At 44.7% G+C, this 13712-nt stretch overlaps 1 protein-coding gene across 1 annotated transcript in view; it reads right to left on the reverse strand.

Annotated features, from left to right (window-relative positions):
* Nucleotides 1-451: 451 nt before the first annotated feature.
* The window catches only part of TMEM64 (transmembrane protein 64), a 115276-nt gene continuing 102015 nt past the window's right edge, over nt 452-13712 (reverse strand). Inside the window, exon 3 of the mRNA XM_069220454.1 lies at nt 452-2684. Within this exon, the coding sequence (XP_069076555.1) occupies nt 2493-2684 (192 nt within the window). The 3' untranslated portion in view covers nt 452-2492. The remainder of the gene's footprint in view (nt 2685-13712) is intronic.

Consider the following 13712-nt stretch of genomic DNA (forward strand, 5'->3'; position numbering starts at 1 on the left):
TGGTCAGCTGGTGCGTGGTATTATATGAGGTAAATAATTCTACGTTCATATGTTATTCCAACTCTGAAGGCTTTGTTGGCTAGATGCAAGTTTATGTAATTTTGGACAAAGAAATAAAGAACAAACCTATCTACATTCCAACAAACACAATCTGCCGCCGTGCCTCCATAGTGCTCACAGTAAATGCAGTCAACTTGGGACTGTGTTCGGGAAGTTTAAAGGGGTTTAAGGTGGCCATCCCTTTTCACTAGTTGAGGCACGCTGGAGGCTTTTATTTAGAATAAATTCAAAGTCGTGGATTTTATGCGCAGACATACCTGGTCTAGCTACCTTTGACTTGCGTATTAATTGAGAAATATCAGTGAAGATGATGGGGCACGTATGATAGAAACTGTAAATCTATGGCACATGGAAAATGGATGATGGGTAAGAGAAAACCTTTCAATAGTTTAAAGTTTGTGGTGCTTACAACATAAAGATGCTTCATTTAAGGTGGGTTACAATGTACATAAAGTGTCAAAAAGTGAGAACATCAAATCTTTTTCTCATGAATATGAACTTTTAACAAAGTGAAATCTGATCAACAGAAAAATTGCATGGTTTTTAGTTAGGCATTCTTTCTACTAACATATTTAGGCAATAAGCGAACATGTATACTAAAATGGTCACAAAAATAAATCACAAATCGCCATGCCAACATATGAACTTCATTCAAAATCTGACAATATTGTTACATTAAATGTATACTTTAAAAAAAGACAGGCAATCAGTCTTCAATGCACTTATTTAAACAATCTGCAATTTTGAATAGTTTGGTAATGAGTATAACTCTGCTAGAAGATCTGCTACATTTTGCATGTCATATTCTTCTGGGACCTGTAATATGTGTAACCAATATGTTGCTGCATATGCCCTTTGCAAACGGCTATAAGGGTCACACTGTATCATCTAAGGATATACTAGGAATACACTGTTGAAAATGGTCTCATAAAGTTACAGTGTTGGCTAGTAAGTGCAATGCAAATGAAATGTGTTTAAATTAACCATAAGTATACAAGAAGCCCTGAGAAAATGGACAGGGACTGTAAACAAACCAAGCCTCAATACTGACAAAATTGATGTTATTCAGAAGAACTGACTCTGCAGAAAAGCGTTCAGCAAAACAAGTAAAAGAAAGGAAAACCAATGCATTCCCTCGAATCCAGTTTTTTTTTTCTTCAAATTTTTACGGTATTTATAGAAAGAATTTAAATTTTACAGATAAAAGTGATTTTCTAATTTCCACATGACTGAATGTTTAATATAAACAAAAGTGTTTTCAATTACCAAAATCACTGTGCACGTTTTGTTTTCTTTGCTAAAATGTGACATGTACATTTTTAATTTTTAATGGATTGAACAACAAAATTAAAGAATAAGAAGCTAACTAGTATACGTTCCGTCTTAAAGCATCAACAAAAAAAGAAAACGAATGAACGTTAAAGGCCACGTTATTAACACAAATTCTCCAAACCTCCAGCACTGTGTACGGGATTCGTTTGCTAGTCTGCATGCATGCATAATCTTTTTTTTGTTTTAGGTATAACATGATTTCAGTACAAGCTCGAAAAAAATGTAAACATGTAAAAACCTCTCATCTACAATGCAATAAAGCCATGGAAACACTCTAGTGTTGGCATTCATGAAAACTACACTGATTGGGTAGTTTAATAACAAAAGGTTGCGTCACTCATTAATCAATACCCCTTGGTTAGTTTGCATATAACAGTGTACATTACAAGCTTAAATTTAAGAGCACTTTTAGTCTTACAGACAGAATTTAGGCTTATGTGCGATTGTGATTCTGTGCATGGCTCTGTGACCATCTGTTTCCCTTTAATTTACAAAAATATAATTCAATTCCAATCTTTCATTCTTGAAAAATGGTCCTCATAATTAGCAAAATAAAAATACTTTTCAAGTCATTTCTAAAAATTACAACATAACGCATAGACACGAATAAGTATGTATATTGCATACAACTTTAAATAGCATCTTGTAAATGTTTATGCAGTATAATAAATAATGAAACTAAAATTAAATATTACAACCATTAAACTATTTCTACCCTTTTTAAAAAAAACGTGATGTTGAGAAGTAGCTTAAGATAAAGAGCAGCCATTTGAAATGGTTGTGTCTAGTTTAAAGCAAACAGATTTTACTTAAAATAAAGAACTATAAAAACGCAAAGTGCCAAACACAGCTTTCTTTAGCCTTTCAATCTGCTGCGTTCCTTTGAAGTTCATCCATAAAATGTCTTTTTTGGGCAGCTTTTTAGAAAAGAGTATAAAATGTTCACAAACATTTCTTCACAAAACATTTTGTATACATTTATGTATATATCAAATGTCTTCCCTCAAGAAGTGAAAGAACTCATTGAGTTTTAGAAAATATTTTGAGGCAACCTGGCAATTGTTTAGGTTTATAACAACCTTACATTTGTCCAATTCTAATCACACGATGTTGATTCCTCCTCCAGAAAACGCCAATGGCCTTTTGTTGCAAAATGTTGAACCACTGCTGTTTAAATGGCTGTTTTCAACAACAGATGTCTCCATTTCCAATTCACAGGCTACAATTGCTGCATTCAGTTCAACTTGAGCTCGATGGACAACATAAAACATAAGTCCTATGCTGATCATTATCTGTGAATACAATCAATACAAATATTCATTTATCAACGTATGACAAAAATATTAACAACTCTTAAATGTACTCTAAAATGGATAATTAACACCTGGGCCATGGTTTACGCATCCCATTCAGCATGAGGTCCATTGATATTCTATTGGGCCCGTTCGACTGGAAAGTGAGTAGATGTTGGACACAAGTGTCTGATGGTGGGAATAAAGGAACCACAGACAATGTTACTAACCTTCAGTAACTATCTTTCTGGTGGATATGGTATCTACCTGCAGATTCTCCACCTTTGAATATTACCAGGTGCAGTCCGGATCCAGAAACGTTTGTAATAGCTCTCAGACACCGGTAAATGGTGGCAACCTAGTAATGAAGTCAGACCCAGAGTTGTGATACCATCGCTAGATTCATATAGGCTTGGGAATGGTGTAATAACAGTAGTTCAACTCTTTTTACCTCGACTTTCATACTGAACTTGTATATTGGTGTATTGCATAATTTGGTTAAATATATTTCAGTAGTAATTGTTTTATCTCTGCAAGAGGGGGTGGTATGGTGGGGCAGTGAGGAATCTGCAGGTTGATAGAATATCCATCAGTAAGATCATTGCAAAAAGCAAGTAACTTTTTCTTATGTATACTTCTACCTGCTGATTCCTCACCTCTGAAGAGATTTCCAAGCAATAAGCTGTTATGGGATGGAGTGCAAAAACAACTTCTATACCAGAAAACTTGAAGTAAAGAGCAGACAAAGGTGGTCATTCCAACCCTGGCGGTCCATGACCGCCGGGTTGGAGGACCGCGGGAGCAGCTCCAATGGGCATTCCGACCGCGGCGGTAAAGCCGCGGTCGGACCGGCAACACTGGCGGGTTCCCGCCAGTGTACCGCCGCCCATTGGAATCCTCCAAGGCGGCGCAGCTAGCTGCGCCGCCGAGGGGATTCCGACCCCCCCCTACCGCCATCCAGTTCCCGGCGGTTCTCCCGCCGGGAACCGGATGGCGGTAGGGGGCGTCGCGTGGCCCCTGGGGGCCCCTGCAGTGCCCATGCCACTGGCATGGGCACTGCAGGGGCCCCCGTAAGAGGGCCCCTAAATGTATTTCACTGTCTGCTGCGCAGACAGTGAAATACGCGACGGGTGCAACTGCACCCGTCGCACAGCTTCCACTCCGCCGGCTCGATTCCGAGCCGGCTTCATCGTGGATGCCTCTTTCCCGCTGGGCTGGCGGGCGGCCTGAAGGCGGCCGCCCGCCAGCCCAGCGGGAAAGTCAGAATTACCGCTGCGGTCTTTCGACCGCGGAACGGTAACCTGACGGCAGGACTTTGGCGGGCGGCCTCCGCCGCCCGCCAAGGTCCGAATGAGGGCCAAAGTGTCCATCTCTTAGGATCCAAACACTAACATTTGGCAAAAGTATGTGAAAAGACCTTGTAGTAATCCTTCATTTGTCTGCTACAGGTACCCTTCTCACTAATGCGGTTGTGGAAGCATTAACTCTGGTAGAATGAACCTGTATACCTTCAGCTGGTCTTTTTTATTTGAGGCACAACAGCTCTTGATACACAGAACGAACAATCCATCTGGAATCTGTGCATTTGTATACTGCTTTACCTTTTTTGGATCCTGTATAACCAATCTGATCTAAGGTCCTTAGTACAAATGATGTAATAATTCACTGTTCTTGTACGGTCTAATCTGTGTAACCTTTCTTCCTCTTTAGAAAGATGAGGCACAAGATAAAAGGTTGGTAGTGTGATTTATTGACCTAGATGAAACGAGGACACCACTTTAGGTATGAAAGCAACCTTTGCTTGCAGCACAAGCAGGTAAAGAGTGGAAGTATGTAAAGAGTGGACAAACAGAAAGAACTTGAAGCTCCATTTGAGTAAGGGTTCAAAATGAGTTCCCATAAGAGATGTTAGAGCAAGATTAGGATCCCCCTGTGGCATAATGAAAGGCTGTAGGAAAGTACCATCTTGCCTGGCATGTTACCCCTATATTTCACTGTATATATGTTGTTTTAGTCTATGTGTCACTGGGACCCTGCCAGGCAGGGCCCCAGTGCTCATAAGTATGTGCCCTGTATGTGTTCCCTGTGTGATGCCTAACTGTCTCACTGAGGCTCTGCTAACCAGAACCTCAGTGGTTATGCTCTCTCTGCTTTCCAAATTTGTCACTAACAGGCTAGTGACTAAATTTACCAATTCACATTGGCATACTGGTACACCCATATAATTCCCTAGTATATGGTACTGAGGTACCCAGGGTATTGGGGTTCCAGGAGATCCCTATGGGCAGCAGCATTTCTTTTGCCACCCACAGGGAGCTCTGACAATTCTTACACAGGCCTGCCATTGCAGCCTGCGTGAAATAACGTCCACGTTATTTCACAGCCATTTACCACTGCACTTAAGTAACTTATAAGTCACCTATAGGTCTAACCTTCACCTGGTGAAGGTTAGGTGCAAAGTTACTTAGTGTGTGGGCACCCTGGCACTAGCCAAGGTGCCCCCATATCGTTCAGGGCAAATTCCCCAACTTTGTGAGTGCGGGGACACCATTACACACGTGCACTGTACATAGGTAACTACCTATGTACAGCGTCACAATGGTAACTCCGAACATGGCCATGTAACAGGTCTAAGATCATGGAATTGTCACCCCAATGCCATTGTGGCATTGGGGGGAAAATTCCAAGATCCCCCGGGTCTCTAGCACAGAACCCGGGTACTGCCAAACTGCCTTTCCGGGGTCTCCACTGCAGCTGCTGCTGCTGCTGCTGCCAACCCCTCAGACAGGTTTCTGCCCTCCTGGGGTCCAGGCAGCCCTGGCCCAGGAAGGCAGAACAAAGGACTTCCTCTGAGAGAGGGTGTAACACCCTCTCTCTTTGGAAATAGGTGTGAAGGCTGGGGAGGAGTAGCCTCCCCCAGCCTCTGGAAATGCTCTGATGGGCACAGATGGTGCCCATCACTGCATAAGCCAGTCTACACCAATTCAGGGATCCCCCAGCCCTGCTCTGGCGTGAAACTGGACAAAGGAAAGGGGAGTGACCACTCCCCTGACCTGCACCTCCCAGGGGAGGTGCCCAGAGCTCCTCCAGTGTGTCCCAGACCCCTGCCATCTTGGAAACAGAGGTGTCTGTGGCACACTGGACTGCTCTAAGGGCCCAGTGCCAGCAGGTGACGTCAGAGACTCCTTCTGATAGGCTCTTACCTCTCTTGGTAGCCAATCCTCCTTCCTAGGTAGCCAAACCTCCTTTTCTGGCTATTTCGGGTCTCTGCTTTGGGGATCTCATCAGATAACGAATGCAAGAGCTCACCAGAGTTCCTCTGCATCTCCCTCTTCACCTTCTACCAAACTCAGGAACTCAGCAAATCTGTCTAAGTGACTCCCACAGTCCAGTGACTCTTCAGTCCAAGTTTGGTGGAGGTAAGTCCTTGCCTCCCCACGCTAGACTGCATTGCTGGGTACCGCATGATTTACAGCTGCTCCGGCTCCTGTGCACTCTTCCAGGATTTCCTTTGTGCACAGCCAAGCCTGGGTCCCCGACACTCCTTCCTGCAGTGCACAACCTTCTGAGTTGTCCTCCGGCGTCGTGGGACTTCCTTTTGTGACTTTGGGTGAACTCCGGTTCACTTTTCTTTGAAGTGCCTGTTCAGGTACTTCTGCGGGTGCTGCCTGCTTCTGTGAGGGCTCCCCTGAGTTGCTGGGCGCCCCCTCTGTCTCCTCCTCCAAGTGGCAACATCCTGGTCCCTCCTGGGCCACAGCAGCACCCAAAAACCCTAACCGCGACCCTTGCAGCTAGCAAGGCTTGTTTGCGGTCTTTCTGCAAGCTTCATCGCAACATGGGTCATCCATCCTCCAAAGGAGAAGTTCCTAGCTCTCTTCTTTCTTCCAGAATTCCAAGCTGCTTCCAACCGGTGGCAGCCTCCTTGCACCCTCAGCTGGCATTTCCTGGGCTCCTGCCCACTCTCGACACTGTCACGACTATTGGACTTGGTCCCCTTGTCTAACAGGTACTCAGGTCCGGAAATCCACTGTTGTCTCATTGCTGGTGTTTGTTCTTCCTGCAGAATCCCCCTATCATGACTTCTGTGCTCTCTGGGGGTGGTAGGTGCACTTTACACCTACCTTTCAGGGTCTTGGGGTAGGCTATTTTTCTAACCCTCACTGTTTTCTTACAGTCCCAGCGACCCTCTACAAGCTCACATAGGTTTGGGGTCCATTCGTGGTTCGCATTCCACTTTTGGAGTATATGGTTTGTGTTGCCCCTATACCTATGTGCTCCTATTGCAATCTACTGTAATTTTACACTGCTTGCATTACGTTTCTTGCTATTACCTGCATAATTTTGGTTTGTGTACATATATCTTGTGTATATAACTTATCCTCATACTGAGGGTACTCACTGAGATACTTTTGGCATATTGTCATAAAAATAAAGTACCTTTATTTTTAGTACTTCTGTGTATTGTGTTTTCTTATGATATTGTGCATATGACACCAGTGGTATAGTAGGAGCTTTACATGTCTCCTAGTTCAGCCTAAGCTGCTTTGCCATAGCTACCTTCTATCAGCCTAAGCTGCTAGAAACACCTCTTCTACACTAATAAGGGATAACTGGACATGGCACAAGGTGTAAGTACCTCTGGTACCCACTACAAGCCAGGCCAGCCTCCTACAAAGGCATTGTCAGATATGTATTGTTCAAACCTTTAAGGAATCTTGATACCACTGGAGACTTGAACAGTTGATCTGGCAGACAAAGGAACGCTGATCATGTGCTAAGGACGACAAATGCAAAAAGAACAAGTGATGGACGGAATGCTAAACAATGCCAACATTAAACCCCAGTACAGAGATCTGGGCCTAAATCCATCGTTTTTTTGCTGCCCATGCCATTCCAGTTTGGACCCAGCCATATGCAAATCAGTCTTGACCCTGTTCCCCATGGGAACAGTCCAGCCCGAACTGCCAGGCCAGGCCGTCCCTGGACTGGAAACAAGCATCCTGGGACCGGTTTCAGGGTTTCACCCCTCATTAGCCAGGCTAGCTTGAATCCAGTGGCATGGGAAGCACGGGACACACGTCTGGGCATACCCTTCCCACTTAGGGTGATATTTGTGTTTTGCTTTGCTTCTGCCGCCATAAGTGTGCCGGGTATGCCCAGACGTGGGTCCCGAGCACACTATGCCACTGGCCAAAAGCCCCTGATCTCCAGGTCCTCAAGCTTTATTCCCCACTCAAAGATGAAGAAGGACATACATTTCTTTCCGCATGAGGTTTCCCTCTTTTTCCCCGCCAACTTAACTCAACTACAGAGTCGCCGGAGACTGCAATGTATTCCCTTCAGGTCTCCCTAATGTTGGAACTACTGTGTGGGGAGGCACCACTAAAGTGCCCTCATATGCCAGCGTGCACAAGTGTTCAGGAGGATGCAGGAAGCAAACAGAGAGAGAACAAATGTAGGACCTTCAGAACTGGAAGCTGAGCTTCCATTTGAAATACTGGAAACACATCCGGAATGTTTTGGATCCTCTGTGAAACAAAGAAGGCTCGAAGCCTAAAAGTATACAGTACCGCCTCAATGAACAGTAGGCACTGGAAGTACATGTGGTGAGATACGGGCTGACTGAACAAAAATCCCAGGTTATACAGTAGTGGAGCTGTTGTAAGGAGATGGCACAACACCAACTTGGATGAACTGGCTTTAATGAGTTAATGTCAAGATTCGGGTACATTCCCTTTCCCTGTTGTCCGAGATGCACCTCTACCACCATCATTACCACTGTGAAGAATCAAGGTGCCAAAGTCAACCCAAAAGGATGTACAATACATTGATAATGGGTAGAACCGTCTTTAAAACTCAAGTATTTCCTGTGGGCCTGCAGCATCTGAATATGAAACTCTGCATCCTGAAGATCTACTGAAACCGTCCAGTCTATATCTGCCAATGCCAGAAAACCTGAACTAGGAACAGCACCCTGAATTTGTCCTTTCTTAGGAATTAATGTAGGTACCTGAAGTCATGTTTCAGATGCAGACCGCTGTCCGTCTTGGCAATCAGGAAGTTCTGAGAATAGCGCCCTTGCCCAATATCCTGCTCAGCCACTTTCTCACTGCCCCTTTCTTCAGCAGGAGCCACTGATGTTCTAAGGCTTTGTGGGAAGGAGGGGAGAAACAAGGCGAGTGCCTGTGGAAGGTGAGGCCATATCCCTTTCAATTATCCTAACAAACAAAAGGTTCTAAGTAAAGGCCTTCCGGGCCTGTAGAAAAAGTGATATGCTTCCTCCCAGAGGCACATTTTGCACCTTCACAATGGGACTATCGCTGCTTCCTTTGTAGTGTTAGCAAAGATGAAGAGGAAGAAGTTGTTGCAGTTGTATGGCTCATTTTTATCCTTCCTGTATATTACAATGGAAGGATTTTGCTGCTGCTGTTCTTATAATTGTTGCTTTTGTTTGGAAAAAAACCCTACAAAAGACTCAGGTTTTCTGAAAGTTCAAAGTGACCCAAAGGACTGAAGACAAAGACCTAGCTGCTGCTTTGCCTTCTTTAATTCTTTCTGATCCAGCATCTGCTTTCAAATGGCCTATCATTAAAGTATTTTGAACATCTGATGAGACTCGTGTAGGCCAGAAGTGCTTCCCAGAGTCACAGAGGAATCCATGACTAGAGCAAGAGTCGGCAGTATCCAAACCAGCCTTATTATGTCTTGATAAGTCATGCCCATTCTTGACTACTTCTTTGTAACGGTCTTTTAGATGGCCCGCTAACCTGGGTATCAAAAAACAAGGTGATGGATGGAATGCTTGAATTAATGTCAGCCACTGGCAATCGCTCCGGCCGTATCCCAAGCCATCATTTTCCGCCCATCATACCACCTCAGTTTGGACCCAGACATATGCAAATCAGTCTTGACAACACTCAATGGGAACAGTCCAGCGCTAACTGCCGGGCCAGGTCTCCATGAACAGGAAAACAAGCAACCTTAAATAGGGATTATCAGCCAATTATTTCTTAGTTCCAGTGGTACAGTGAGCACGGGATCCAAATATGGACATATATGTCACACTTAGGGTATTAAAACACAAGGTGATGGATGGAATGTTTGAATTATTCTCAGCCACTGGCAATCACTCCCATCTCAATCGTTTGCCCACTATGCCACCTAATTTTGTACCCCACCATATGCAAACCAGTCTTGACTCTGCTCCAATGGGAACAGTCCAGCTTGAGCCACCAGTCCAGGTCCTCCCTAAACCTGTACACATGCAACCCAAGACAGTTTCGCCCTAGCTAGGGCTCATCAGCCAGGTATAGCTTGATTCCAGAAGCATGGTGAGTATGAGACCCACGTCTGGGCAACCCAGTCACACTTAGGGCATCAAAAAACAAGATGTTGGATGGAATACTTGTATCAATCTAAGCTACTGGCATTCACTCAGGCTGCATACCAATCCATCTTTTTTTTGCCCACCATGCCACCTCAGTTTGGACCCAGCAGTATACAAACCAGTCTTGACCCTGGGCCAATGGGAACAGTCTTACCCAAATGGCAACTCCAGGTCTTTCCTGAACAGGAGCACAAGCATCAGTTTCACCCTTCTTAGGGGCTCATCAGTTCTTTATAGCTTCGTTCCAGTGGCACGCGGAGCACAGGACCACCCTCTGGGCATACGTGTCACACCTAGGGCACCCAAAAACAAGCTGATGAATGGAATGCTTGAATTAATCTCTGTCATTAAAATCACTAAGGGCCACATCTCAATCCATCATTTTTTGTCCACCATGCCATCTCACTTTGGTCCTAGCCATATGCAAATTAGTCTTGACTCTGCTCTAATCTGATGTGACATGGTGGGCAACAGAACAATGCATTGGAAAGCTACCGAGCAATTGCTAGCGGTTAAACTTATTGGAAGCATCCTGCCATCACCTTTTGTGTGTTTGATGTACCTCCCTAAGTGGCTAACAGTATGCTCTGACGTCGGTCCCTTGCTTACTGTGCCACTGAAACCAAGCTAAACCCAACCTAAGAGCCTCAATCAGGGCGAAAACTTTCTTGAATTGCTTGTGTTCCAGTTCAGAGAAGACCTAGCTTGGCAGTTCAAGATGGACTGTTCCTAATGGTGCAGGTTCATGACTGATTTGCACATTCTTGGGTCTAATCTGTGGAGGCATCAGGAGCAAAAGAACAACGGGTTGGAATGCTACCCTGAGTGACTGCCTCTGGTTAGACTTATTGAAGTATCTTGCCATCACCTTTTGGTGTGTCTGGTATATTGGGTTCCACCAAAGGGGCCATTTCCCAGAGCTCATGTGTAGAAACCCAGAAGGCATGCAGCATTACATATGCGAGGTCAAGACATCCTGCAGAAGATACCCGTTTACCGACTGTCTCCCACTTTTTTGATTCAGTATCTGGTGGGCATAAGTATTGAGGAGGATGAACTCTGCACCATCAAGCTTTCAGGTGATGGGCGAGTTGATATGAAAAGCAGACCACCTGGAGCTGTCTTTATCTATGTGCAATAGCTCAGTGCACAGCTGGAGCTGTTGAAGGTTTGGACCACAACACTTTTACTGTTTCCTTTTAATGCTTCATTAGATGGAAGCAGTGGTTCTCTGGTGGAGGGAGCCATCTGGAAAACAACTGCTAGGATGTTTGGTTGGTCACAGTTGATAAGAGACAATTCTAGGACTTCTGCTACTTTTCCTACACTGAATGGAGTAAAGTCATCTTTCTTTTTTTTTTTTTAGAGCGCATGGCTACCCGGAGGCTTCCCAGCACTTAAGGTAGAGGAATCAGACTCCAAAATGATCTATGCTGTAAAAAATAATGTCTTCAACTTCTTCCGAAATGTAGATTACAATTGTTCCTGACGGAGTTCCAGAGGGAGAGAGTTCCAGAGGTACGCTGCTTTAACTAAGAAAGAAATACCTCCCCAAGATACTTTCTCAACTTACTGGATCAACATCAATATCAGGAGATGCATCTGAACCACGTGCCTCCTGAACTGCCAGTGGGCCAGATGATAGATTGTCAGCTTTGTCTAATTGCTGATCTTCTCAATCCATGTTGTCAAAACATCTTTCTTCCAATCTCTCTTCTAATAGTCTTGAGGCTTCCTTCCTGGACCTGCGTCTGCTCATTTCTAGAAAGGTATCTGGTATGATCTGCAGAGTCATAGGTGGCACTGATAACGGTGCTGTATGCTGTACTGGATCAGAATGTAAACTGGCAGAGTCGGTGAACCAAAGCAGACGTCAGTGCAAGTCTTGTTGCCAAACTCATCAGACTTTGGTGCTGATTAGGAGTTGGGCAGTCGGACCGCCACAACTCCAATACAGCGGTGGTGAGGCAGCCGTCAAGCTGGCCGCTCACCAATGCAGCATTACAATGTTTCCACCGGGTTTGACAGGCAGAAACCGTTGTATTACGATGTTTCCGCCGGTCAGCCTGGTGGAAACAGTGGGGCTTTGGCCCCCTTCCTCTAAGGGAGCTGAGGCCAATGCCGCCGCACTGTTTCTACTGGACTGACCAGCGGAAATATAATATAGTAATTCTGTAGTCCGCATTCCGAGGGTCCTGGCAAGGGTGCCCCTGCACTGTCCACAACATGGTCGTGGGCACTGCCTTTCCGCCGGCCTTTCCATGGCAGCGCAACTAAGTGGAACCCTAATCTGGGAAGGTGCGGGAAAGAACCTGTATGGCACCAAGGGCAGTGGTGGTACTGTACCAAAAGTTCCATGTATCTGTTCCATGGGCCACCTGGCGTACCAGAGGGACAGACATACTGATCCAGTCCCAGTGCCGGGTACAGACGCCACTTGGGGCAGAGGAGGTGAAGTTGGAATTGGAGTTAATGGTGTCAGGTTAAAAAACCGATGGGGAAATCTCCACCAATTCCTGCTCCAAAGTGGGTGGAGCAGAGCATGACTTGCCTGTGTTTTTTTAAACAAATAATGAAAAGTTGGAATTTTCTTCTTGTGACGGCTTCATTGTTCTTCAGAGGACTTGGTGGATGGTGATGACTTCAAAGGAGATCTCATCCTCTGTCTCAATCTTTCCACACTTCCTTCTTAAGAATGAGCCATAAGACGTGTCACTCTGCATTCCTTGATTGCTTTCGGTGCATTTCCCTCCAGAGATCGCACAAAATACCTCGTATACAAAGCCAACACTCTGCAGTCATCGTGCAGATCCATAATGGAGAACTGTCTATCACATAGATGACAGGGACAAAACCTCAACTTTGGAGAGTACAGCCCCTATCAGCACCAAATTTAAATGTTTTATGTGTGTGAGAAATCTCAGAGAGAGAAGCTCAGAACTACGTTTATAAGCACAGAAAAAACAGAACCACTATTATGACGCTGGTCTTGAGGCAACACTAATCCAGTGATACCATCTGGAGTCCAAGTCAGACATCATAAGGAAGTCACCTCCATCTTCCAGCATAGAAGAGCTATTACAGAAGTTTCTAGCTCCAGTAGGTGTCTGGGAATAGCCAATGTTGGAATCTGTAGGTAGAACTATCCATCAAAAAATGCAAACTAAGCATGTACATTTAATTTAAAGAATGGTCTATTTTGAGGGTTACAATTCTACAGTTTTAACATTAGTTATGCCCATGTGTCTGTGCCTTCCATCAATGGACAGTGGAACAGGTGTTTTCACTATGCAATTGTGACTCCAAACATTGTAATTAAACTGCACATAAAGGGCCCACTAGTAGTATTTAATTTACAGGTCCTGGGTACATGTAGTACCACTTTACTAGGAACGTACATGCAAATTAAATGTGCTAATTGTGTGTAAGCCAATTCTACCCCATTCAAAGGAGAGAGCACAAACACTGTAAATTCGGTTAACAGTGATAAAGTGCGTAAATTCCTAAAAGACAACAAAAACAGGATCAGAACACAGGAGGGCAAAGGCAAAATGTTTGAGGAAAACCCTGCTGAGAGGGCCAACTCTCCCACACACAGTGGGATTGCCCTCGAAGAAGGCCATTCTGAGTGCAGGTAGTGC

Source organism: Pleurodeles waltl, chromosome 2_2 (genome assembly GCF_031143425.1).
Source record: "Pleurodeles waltl isolate 20211129_DDA chromosome 2_2, aPleWal1.hap1.20221129, whole genome shotgun sequence".
NCBI lineage: Eukaryota > Metazoa > Chordata > Amphibia > Caudata > Salamandridae > Pleurodeles > Pleurodeles waltl.